This window comes from Citrus clementina, unplaced genomic scaffold (assembly GCF_000493195.1).
Source record: "Citrus clementina cultivar Clemenules unplaced genomic scaffold, Citrus_clementina_v1.0 scaffold_4, whole genome shotgun sequence".
Lineage (NCBI taxonomy): Eukaryota > Viridiplantae > Streptophyta > Magnoliopsida > Sapindales > Rutaceae > Citrus > Citrus x clementina.
This window is the reverse complement of record NW_006262274.1, coordinates 10,509,542-10,521,023: the sequence shown is the minus strand read 5'-3', so window position 1 is coordinate 10,521,023 and position 11,482 is coordinate 10,509,542. Positions and strand designations below refer to the sequence as shown.

General features: G+C 32.6%; 1 protein-coding gene across 3 annotated transcripts; it reads left to right on the top strand.

The window, feature by feature from the left end:
• Positions 1 to 2,914: 2,914 nt before the first annotated feature.
• LOC18044093 (AP-2 complex subunit mu) lies at positions 2,915 to 11,007 on the top strand. 3 transcript variants are annotated; one of them, XR_002906013.1, is made up of 14 exons: positions 2,915 to 3,455; positions 3,569 to 3,746; positions 3,840 to 3,930; positions 5,041 to 5,135; positions 5,342 to 5,431; positions 5,512 to 5,560; positions 5,648 to 5,786; positions 6,225 to 6,341; positions 7,730 to 7,820; positions 7,898 to 8,040; positions 9,114 to 9,228; positions 10,094 to 10,138; positions 10,217 to 10,401; positions 10,551 to 11,007. XR_002906013.1 is itself a non-coding variant. In XM_006436662.2 (14 exons), the coding sequence occupies exons 1-13, from the start codon at positions 3,373 to 3,375 to the stop codon at positions 10,295 to 10,297; spliced, it is 1,317 nt and encodes a 438-aa protein (XP_006436725.1). In that variant the 5' UTR covers positions 2,915 to 3,372; the 3' UTR covers positions 10,298 to 10,303; positions 10,551 to 11,007. The 3 variants fall into 3 exon arrangements, 2 of the variants coding, with proteins under 2 accessions (XP_006436725.1, XP_006436727.1); XM_006436662.2 differs by having other exon boundaries at positions 10,217 to 10,303; XM_006436664.2 differs by having other exon boundaries at positions 10,217 to 11,007.
• The last annotated feature ends 475 nt before the right edge of the window (positions 11,008 to 11,482 follow it).

The following is an 11,482-nucleotide window of genomic DNA, read 5'->3' as shown; positions in this document are numbered from 1 at the left end:
ATTGCATGAAACATGCACACATTTTTCAGCCCAATAATATACTGCCACGTCATTAGTCAATAGTAAACGCGTATGCGGGTTGAATAAGATACTATCATATCATCAATCAATGCCATATCAACTTGGCCCCTCCAAAATTAACATACGTCTTAAAATTATAATTTTATTCTTTAAGCCCTTCCTAAGGTTTTTAATTATTTTGAGCTCAAAAATGTTATATGTTCTGCTATCAGATTTCTCATTAATTGTGAAATGATCAAAGTACTCTTGGAATATATAAAATACTCAAATTATAATAAAACACACAAAATCAAAGTGTAGAGAACTTAATTACATAAAAATATAGATGTTAGTGAGACTTGGAGTGTAAAATGGTGATTTTACCTTTTATAAACATACACTCTTCAGCACTCAACAAACATAAGAATATTTGAAAAGTAAATTATATGACTATCATATCTCTTTATTTTGATTCAAAGACTTTTCTTTACTACGATATGTTTACTTGCATAATAAATCAATTTTATGATTAATCTTTATATCCAAAATGATATCCTTTGGAGTATATATTTACTTGGTATCAAGAAACTTTGGCTTAATAATTTCCCTGATAATCCAACTACTTGCTTGACGAAGATCATTATCGAAAATATTATTTTGGTAAGTGTGCACCATGTCAGATCTCTTCACTAACCACTGCATATTCTCCTTGTAATTCTCCTTTGCTGCTTGAAGTCACTATTTACATGTCTCCACAGTACAACAAGCCTCCCAACGTATGTTTGTGCATCAAAAGAGCTTAAATTTGTCGAGAGGGCATCACAAGAGCTTGGATTGTAACTTTAGGCAATGTGGTTAACAAAATTAAAGTCCTGCCATAGTTTATCGAATTAGAGTTCATATGTATAATAGCACTTATCATTTCATCATCTAATATGTCTATAGGTTGCGTTGGGCAATTTGTGCCTCAAGCCATTTTTACCATCATAAAATATTTGTTTGAACTAAACTTTGACACTTAATATATCATAATAATAAACTATTCAAAAATTACATTTTTTTTATATATAAAAATGCTTTTAACTTTGTCATTCTACTTCCTATGACATCATCATAAGTTTCCCATGAATTGTTATAATACTTCTTAAGCATTGAGTTTGAAGCAAAATAAAATAAATATGATTTCATTACTAAAATAATGATGCATTTCTTCAAAAATACAATCAACTACAAATAATTAATATTAAAAATATGATTACAAGAAATCTTGCGGGCGATGGTAGATATCGCCCGGCAGTGGATGCCGTCACCTTGGCAACAGTCTCTATCACCCCCATGTATCGCAGGCAATGGCTATTATTGCCCAAGCTATATAGAATATGAACTCTGATCCTGGGTGACGACAGCCAACCATCGCTTTTGATTTAGTTTTCTCCACAATATCGTGAAACATAAAATTAATCAGATTTTATCTAATTTATGGACTCATATAAGAAAATATCTATCCACGTTGTAATAAAAACTAACAAAGACATTCATTTGTGCAAAACTCATACATAAAACTCACTCAATCTTACAACATAAATTTTGTAAGCATTAATCTTAAAATTCTGCTTGATCTTTTATTTATTTATTTACTTCTGGTATGTGTTGAATGATTTTGTCTTCAGTGTTAGGTAACAATAGTTATTTGAAGCATGTGAGATTAGAAGTGAAATGGAAAGAGTTTTATGGAGTTTGTGTTTGCTTGTTAGATGGAGTTTTGTGGAGTGGATTGCTACCAAATAAATTTGGTTGGTTTGTTTTAAGGGTAATTTGGTCCAACTTAAGTGTATGTGGCCATTTTGATAAGAAATTTAGTCATAAGGTTAGTTTTGATAATGAATCTATAAAAATCTCTAGATAGGTAAATTGCTTAAAAATTTTATTAATTAAACTAATTAGCACCAATAAGATTAAAAAAAAAAGATATGCACCTTAAAAGCAACGCCTCTTCCAACAGTAGGGATGATAAGAAAACTTGGATTTGAAAAAAATTAGATTCATATAATAAAAAGTACAGTTTCAAATGTAGAAATTGATAATCCCCACAATTTTAGATGTAAATCCGGATGTACTTGCATCTAAAAAATCAAATATTCAAATTTGCGTATTTTTTTAAATAATTTAAATAACAATAAAATATATATATAAGAAAACACAAGCCTTAAGCTAAAAATACATTACACATAAACATTATAACACACCAAGAACCCATTTACATTATTTTAGATTTGTTCAGTATTTTAAATTATTTTAAATTTGTCATTTGTGGTGTTATTAACTTGGATTATTATTAACAATTATTTTAGATTTATTCATTATTTGATGATTATTGTTTTTTTATTTTTTTAAACAAGTACTATATTATAAATTTACAAATAAATATTTTAAATTTATAGATCTAAATATCCAAAATATCCTGTGAGAATTTATACGACTATTATCAACATCCGAATCTACATTATTTTTTACAAATCTGAATGTACATCTAAATTTCAAAACAACAATATGAATTTAAATCGAAACACACGTTTTGCAATTCCCGCAACAGTACCTACGAGCTTAAAATCGATCATCACAAATGAAAAACTTCTTATTTATCTTTTTATAAATTTACAAATAATTAACTTAGATTATTATTAACAATTATTTTAGATTTATTCAATATTTGATGATTAATATTTTTATTTTTTAAATAAGTACAATATTATAATTTTATAAATAAATATTTTAAATGTATAAATCCAAATATTTAAAATATCTTGTCAGAATTTGTACAACTATTACCGACATCCGAATCTATATTAATTATTACAAATTTGTATGTAGATCTAAATTACAAAACAACAATATGAATCTAAAGCCAAATACACTTACGTCCATATTCATATCCGGGTTTTGCAATTCCTGCAACACTAAAATACCTAACAGAGCTTAAAATCGATCATCACGAATGAAAAACTTCTTATTTATCTTTTTATATTGCCTCAACGCCATCTTTTAAGCTTGTTTACATTTTGTTCAATTCTTTTGAGTTAATTTTATTTTTTTTATCCACTTCGATTAATCATTTCTTTTTTGGGCCTCTCATGAAACGCACTCGCCGGCACGTGTGAAACAGGGACTAGTGTTAGTACGTCGCTAAAGCCTGAAGACTTCCAAGTTCCAACTCTGTAAAAACTCGCAACGAGCTATTTGAATTTCTAAACAAACTCTCATCGTCCTCTTCCCCCAATTCAAATCCCTGCCACCACCGTCTTTTCTTTTTAAAATTCCCCAGATCTGGGACCCTCACCTTGAGTTATCACGGTTGATCCCACTGGATCGGAGATGCCGGTGGCTGCTTCTGCTATCTACTTCTTAAATCTTCGTGGCGATGTCCTCATCAATCGTCTCTATCGCGACGATGTCGGGTAATTACTTCTTTTTTTAATGTATATATTAAATTTCATTTGTTTGTCTACATTTCCCCATTCCCCATTTTTCTTAAAACTAATGTCAAATCTTTTCGCTATAATTTTTTTAGGGGAAATATGGTGGATGCATTTCGAACGCATATTATGCAAACAAAAGAATTAGGGACGTGTCCGGTGCGCCAGATCGGAGGCTGCTCTTTCTTTTACATGAGAATCAGCAATGTTTACATTGTTATTGTTGTTAGCAGCAACGCTAATGTCGCTTGCGCATTTAAGTTTGTTGTCGAGGTATTTAATATTTATCATCTTAATGTAGCTCATACCTAGAATGTTCTCGATGAGTAGTAGCTCAATACTGCTAGGCTGCTGTTTTTTGTGCAGGCAGTTGCTCTGTTTAAATCTTATTTTGGTGGTGCTTTCGATGAAGATGCTATTCGGAATAATTTTGTTCTGATTTATGAGCTGTTGGATGGTAAGGGATTCAACTGAGATATTGATTGTTAAATATGTTTTGATAGATAAATTTATGATGGCTGGAAGTTGCTATGACTGATGATTGGATTGGACCAGTGCATAACTTGTTTATTTGTTCTAGGTTAAGTATAATGTTGAATCATGTGAGGAAATGAATAAATTGTTTTTTTCTTTTTTTCTTCTCAGATATCCACAGAAAATCACCATAGTCTACTTAATTAAACAATTTTGTAGTTCAAAGCATCTTGTAGAAATTCCAACCTGCAAAAAATAATTGTACTTCAGTGTTTTTCCGAACAGCTCAGTTACTGTGAAGGAAGAATTCCGTATTTCCAGGTTCTGTAACATCATATTCATTTTTTTTTTCTTTTGAAGGGAGGGAGAGGGAAATATACTATAATATGAGTTCTTTAATGTCTTTATTAAACCAGACAAATAGTTCCTTTGGTGCTATAAATTCTCTTTCCCACAGCTTTTGCATCTCTTGGATGTTGTTGATTCTAATAAAATGTAGTGAGTTTCTAGCTTTATAAGGATAACTTAAACAAGATGGTTCATCTTGTTCGTGATACTTATTCGTTTTTATCTGGATGGTTCATCTTGTTCGCGATACTTTTTACCTTCCATTCCGGAATCCCAATCAGGGTTTGGATTTCGAATTTTATCTGGATTACCAAAATGTGATAAAGAAATAGCTAAATCGAAAATATCAATTGAAGTGTGGAAAGTGTCTTACTAACAAAGTAGTGTAACCGTAGGACTTAATTACTCCACCAAGAGATTGACAGAAAGACTGTGCTCAATTCGGCAGCTGACAGTCCTTTAAGTTCAAATATCACAACTGGAAATATAAAAAATAGAAGAGATGCAATAGAATCAAACCGTACAAGTTGGTGTTTTAAGATGAAAAATATTGAGTGTTTCAAATATCACATCTGGAAATATAAAAAATAAAAGAGATGCAATAGAATCAAACTGTACAAGTTGGTATTTTAAAATGAAAAATATTGTGTGTTTACAGCACTGTTAAGATCTTTTTACTCCATAAGTTGGCATTAAATTAACCATTAAATTGCGTGAATGATTGTGATCAATCTCTATAATGCAGAAATCATGGACTTTGGTTACCCGCAGAATCTCTCTCCTGAGATTTTAAAGCTTTATATCACTCAAGAAGGGGTGCGGTCACCATTTTCATCCAAGGTTAGTTGTTTTTTAGTAACATATTTTAGTAAATGCTTTTCTTAAGGCAGACTTCTATGACTTCTGTTTCTGATTAATTTTTTTCATCTTTGTCCTCAAACAATGTGTTTACTGATGCATGTGTTTAAGGGTTCATCTAATATTCTATGTTCCTGCTATTTAAGTAATGTTTAATGTTTATTTCTGTCATGTGCAAATATAAATAGCCTACAGATAGACCTGTCCCTAATGCAACTTTACAAGTTACGGGTGCAGTTGGTTGGCGTAGAGAGGGACTTGTTTACAAGAAAAATGAGGTGATTAAACTCTCTCTCTCTCTCTCTCTGTGAGTCTACATGGTAGCCAATTTACTGGATTCTATAATTTGTTTGTGCAGGTCTTTCTTGATATTGTGGAAAGTGTAAATCTTCTGATGTCTTCAAAAGGTGAGGAAACTGTTTTTCAAAGTATTTTTGATGATTATTTTATTTTATCAATTTCTTTGTTGCTTACAATTAACTTGGTGATTTTAGGTAGTGTTCTACGTTGTGATGTAACGGGGAAGATTCTTATGAAATGCTTCCTCTCGGGAATGCCTGATTTGAAGTTAGGTTTAAATGACAAAATTGGCCTTGAGAAGGAGTCACAGCTGAAATCACGTCCTACTAAGAGGTTAGACTGTGATAGCATGTGTGTATTATCTTTCTATGTTGCAATGGTTTTGATTTTGTTACCTGCATACTTGTTACAATGTCCTGCTTCTAGTATAATGATTGCATTAGCAGTGGCTTTTGTCATGCATAGTGTTTTAGCTTAAACTAATAAAGTTCATGGTTTCCTAGAACAGTTCATAGTGTAGTGATTCTATATATTTCTTTTTCATTTTTAATTGTTATAGGATGATTATGTACAAATTGTTTATAACTATCCTTTAAACATACTACTTGCTGTTTTTTAATTTCAAAATTCTGGTATTTGGATCATGGTGCCTTTTGATTTTACTTGAATTTGGTTTCAACAGTGCAAAGTTTGCTTTGTTTAGTTGTTTTCTTACGATAATTATATTTACAAGTCAGTTTCTTTTAATATTTGAAAATACTATTCTTGCAGTGGTAAAACAATTGAGCTTGATGATGTTACTTTCCATCAATGTGTAAACTTGACAAGGTTTAACTCAGAGAAGACAGTGAGTTTTGTGCCACCAGATGGTGAATTTGAATTGATGAAGTAAGTTGAGAAATCTTCTCTTACAATCTTATATCTTTAGTTTATACATTTTTCGGATTTTCCTTTAATTGTGAAAATGTGAAACTTTCAATTTTCTAGTGAAAGTTATTGCTGCTTTTGAAGATACCTGCATTTAGTAGAAATATCAGTTGCTTAGTCATGAATTTATACCCAGGGATAGTAATGAACTTGCTTAGCAACAAGTGTTGATTGACATGATGCATCTAGGTCAATCTATTTCCCACATGAAGAACTAACACACCTGAGGAAAACTTAAAAAGACTTTCTTCTTTGATTTGTAAAATGTTTCCAATGTTTTTTCTTTACAATTTTTGGTTGTAGAAGGGTTGAGGGCAATGATTACAAAGAGAGAGGGCTTGAGTGGGTTAAAAGTTTATGAAAACAAAGACCCAATTTGATTTTGCTGGAGAAGGAAGTAATTTCTTTTCCCATTTTCAATTTGGGTTCTCCCACAGTGAAGGATTTTGTAAATTTCTTTACACTTGATATGAGCCCTTGATATTGTTATCCTGCTTTTGTTTATGGTATTGTAGTTGTTAGTTTTGCATCTCTAGTGTTTGTATTCAGAAAACAGTTTTTATTTCTGATTTCTCTCTCAAACTGTGGTGCAATATAGAAAGTGTGATCACTGCCTGTTTTCTGGAAACCGATCCAAATCTGTTTTCTGGAAGTTAGATTGTGATCTGGCAGCGGCCAGACAACCGTAGGGGTGGAATCCACAGATAACGGGTTAATTTAATCCTGCTTGTGTACTGATTCCATCTCATATGTTTTGTATTGTTTCATTTTCTTTATTTTCTAACAAAAGAAGCATTTCCAAAAAAAAAAAAAAAGGAGCATCCAGTAGTTGAGCATGCCATCACAGTTATTTGCTCCATTTATTGGCACCTCAGCCTGTTATAAATTCTGCTTTTTCCGGTTCTTCCACACTTCTGTTACTTCACTTCATCAAACATGATACTGTTTGTTTGCTGTTTAACAATGATAAGAACTGTTTGATATTCATTTTGATGGATTTCATGCTTTTCAACTGTTGGGCTCCTTAAACAACTTTTACATTTTGATCAACAATAGTTTTCAGGAAGTTCATTATGTTGGTTTATGGCCATTTTTTATTCTTTTTTTCAATAATCTTTTCCCACAGATCATGGAAGTTAACATTATTGGTTTTAAGTTGGACTCTTCATTCATTATTTTAGTTCTTGTTTCAGCCACTGTTTCCCTACTCATAATTTATTTCTTATGAGCTGATTTCTCTGTCATTCCTATATGGGAGTCTCTAATAAATATTAAATATTGTGTTATCTCGTTGTGGGTGCTATAAGTTATCAATTATAATGTCTGGTTATTTGTTTTATTTTCCTTAGGTATCGTATCACCGAGGGTGTAAATCTTCCATTCCGTGTCTTGCCAACTATTAAGGAACTTGGTCGAACACGTATGGAAGTAAATGTTAAGGTCTGTACCATGACATTTCTGAAGCTGTCTTTAGATTTCCAGAGTTATGTGGTTGGCTTATGTATTTTAAGTTTCAGATAAAGAGTGTCTTTGGTGCAAAAATGTTTGCGCTTGGGGTTGTCATCAAAATTCCTGTACCAAAACAGACGGCAAAGACAAGTTTCCAAGTGACATCAGGCCGGGCAAAGTACAATGCTTCAATTGATTGCTTGGTTTGGAAGTGAGTATTTCAACTCGTTATTTGGAGTCTAACTTTTATTTGACATTGCTATCACAATGTTGTTTACGCTTTTCTTTTAAATTTAACTTTTTATCTGTTTATTTCTTTTTTATTTATGTGCTCAGAAAGTTTCTTGTTTTCCTGCAGTTTTCATATAGAAGTTCGTTTTGTACACCATCAAATGTACTTTATTTTTCTGTTAATTTTTTTAAAATTATAAGTAACTCTCTCTGGAAAAGGATGAAATATCAGAAACCTATATCTGAACCCCAATTGATGGTAGAGAGTCTGAAATTATGTATGTGCTAGTTGGAATATATTTGAACTTCAAAATGCTAATGAAAAGGCCTACTGAGTTTATGAAATTCATGTACGGCTGCATCAGTGAGATGCATTTGATTCCAATAACATGAGATCTTGGCAGCTTTTAGATGTAGAAATGTTGAAAGTGATATGAAGTGAGAGGCTTTTGACTACAATTAACTACTGAAGTGCTCTGAAAACTTGCTTGAATATATTTTGTAAGTCTTAAAATATAATTGTGTAAGATCAAGGTGTAACAGTGCTTTTCTGAGCTAATTTGGGTTGGTTTTCTAGTAGAGCACTTAAGGTGAGAAATAGCATAAACCCCATTAGCCTCATTGATCTTTGGGTTGTACATGCTTTCCACGCATCTAAAAATGTTTTTGGTCATTGTTGACAATTTCTATTTCATATTAGTAAATGCGGATTTGAGAATGGAGTTTAAGCAGGCTCAATAGATTTAACCTTCTGATTTCAGGTCATGAAATGTCATCATTATTTCATGATATTATGCATTGATGTCTATTTTAGTTGTATCATTTTTAGTATTTTGAGGCCAGATGCAGTGTGTTTTAACTGTAATACTTCATTTCTGTTATAGCTGCAACAATTAAACCTTTTTCTTTCTTCTTCAAACAAGAAATAATGTAGCTCAAATTATCTTCTCACACATCTGCTCTTGTTATTTTGTTTCATTTATGTTGTTCATGTTGCTGTTTAGGTTTAATCCCAAAAAGTTGCTTAGTATCATCTTTTCATTTTTTTTGCAGGATAAGAAAATTTCCAGGACAAACTGAGCCAACCATGAGTGCAGAGGTTGAGTTGATTTCCACAATGGCCGAAAAGAAATCGTGGACAAGGCCACCAATTCAGATGGAGTTTCAGGTTTCTTATTATGTTCTACTGAAATTTATTTAAATTGCATTCATGCGAATAATTTTATTTGTCGCATGATAACGTGCTATGCATTGTTTTGTTGCCTTGTTAACTTCATGTTGTATAGTCAGGAGATCAAATGTTGTTCTCACTGCATTGTTGCGGTACTGTACTGGGATTCCATCATGCAGTCTGCACTTTTTAGATTAGCATTATTAGACAGCAGTTGGAGTAAACATTTTCTGGTTAAATGGACTGGTTAATAAGTTATAAATAGAATAAGCTTTTTTTTTTTCTTTATAACTTTCTATCTTATGCAAAATCACTGGTTACATTTGGAACTTATTGCCTACTTTGCCCTCTCCATCGCTTTCAACTGAAATGCGAGAGGTTACTGCTGGTGAGACGAGGAATATTATCCTTGAGTTACTTGGGAGTATATCCATTATCCTTCTATCGAACCTTGACTGTGATTGGCTGATCTGAATAGTTGAAGAAGGTCTGTGGTTCGTTATTCTAAAAAACTGATCAATGTTGCCTTGGATTTAGACTTGGTGATTACTTTTTTTCTTCCTACGGATGAAAGTTTAGAAAGGGGTAATGTGGTTTCTGATAACATTTTATCCCCTGATTCTGTAGAAGATAGATGTTGCTTGACATCTATAAATGGTTACTATGAATGCTTTACAGTTATGTAGCTTTAGCTATTTGTTTTGTTATCTGTAAAAGTTAAGCATTATGAGAATATGAAGAGTGTTAAAAATATATGAAAGATTAGCTTTTCATTTACAGCTTCTGAAATTAACATGTACATAATCTGCATAATTTCTTACAGAGGAGGAAAACTGACTGACTTTTATATTTGTCATTGCAGGTTCCCATGTTCACAGCATCAGGTTTACGTGTTCGTTTTCTCAAGGTAATTGTTTTTCACTTCAGAAAAAAGGCATTCCTTCTATAGGAAGAACTTGGAATTGACCCTGGCAATTTTCTGCAGGTTTGGGAGAAGAGTGGGTACAATACTGTTGAGTGGGTTCGTTATATTACCAAAGCTGGTTCATACGAGATTAGGTGCTAGAAACATGTGAGTACTTATCAGACAACTTTGGTGGGACGGGAATGTTTGCCAGTTATTGTAGTTAAGCCGAAAGGAATAATTCCTAGATTTGCTTTGCTGACAAGGTGAAAAAACCTCCAGCATCCCTCTCAAAATTGATGCAGCTTCAACTTCTGTTTTCTTGTATTTTCGGGGCATATTTAATTGTTCTCACTGGAGTTCTGTCAATATTAATACTGTCATTGGATATCTTGTTTTGATGTGTGTTGTATAGGCTAGCGTCATGATAGAAATCAGAAGATGGGGCAAATTTTCCGGACAGCTGCAATTGTTTATTGCAATTACCTACACTTTTGCTCATTTGTAATGATAAAATTTTAGAGTGAAAATGACTGATGTTTTGGAGTTTGGATGAATCTCTTAAAATAGTGGTGATAATTGATGTAGTAGTTTATGCCGGAACTTGTATAACTCAGTGGCAGAATATTCTTTATATTCTGTACTAATTTTGTGCCCATGTCCATGTGTCCTTTCATATCTTCTTGGCTTTCACTTCGACAGTTATTATGAGACCCACAAAAGGAACTCTTGACCTGCCTTATTGCTTTTCCCATATGGCTTTGTACAACTTTACTTGATAGACACATTGTAATGGGATTGGAAGGCAGTAGTTGTACACTTGTACGAGAATGAGTGATGTTTATTCTACCATTTTGATTTTTATTTGTTTATTCATTTTTTCCCCGCGAGCATGTGCTATTCCGATTACTACAAGTGAACCATCTGTGGTGAACAAAGCTGTGGCGACGGTGATTTTGGGTGTTTGATGCTCAATCTAGATTCTAAGTTCAACAGATGGTAAAGTATTGATGTTTGGTGATGGTATACTGGTTCAACAGTTGGTTTCAGCTCTTGGGTCTAGGCAAACCTTGCACAACAAGGCTATACCAATATGAAAAGCAGTTTGATGTCACGGGCTAATGGTAATCCACCCTTCCTAGCAAAAGTTGAGCTGGATGAGTTCAGGTTTTTGCAGTCTTAATTCGATAGGCGTAGATTTGATCTCACAAATATGAGAAGAGGATAGATGTGTCCTCAAATATTATCACAAATATGAGAAGAGGATAGATATGTCCTCAAATGTTAGTGATGATGGAAATTTGGGTTGTGCTACAACAAAATTGATTTAGGTTAAGTCTCAATATA

What these genes read in the sequence shown, in the direction of transcription:
- LOC18044093 (XM_006436662.2), top strand. Translation starts at nt 3,373, where the DNA reads ATGCCGGTGGCTGCTTCTGCTATCTACTTCTTAAATCTTCGTGGCGAT. An exon ending in TTGTTTACAAGAAAAATGAG is followed by an intron (nt 5,432 to 5,511) that starts GTGATTAAACTC and finishes TTGTTTGTGCAG; the next exon opens with GTCTTTCTTGATATTGTGGA. An exon ending in GTATGGAAGTAAATGTTAAG is followed by an intron (nt 7,821 to 7,897) that starts GTCTGTACCATG and finishes TTTAAGTTTCAG; the next exon opens with ATAAAGAGTGTCTTTGGTGC.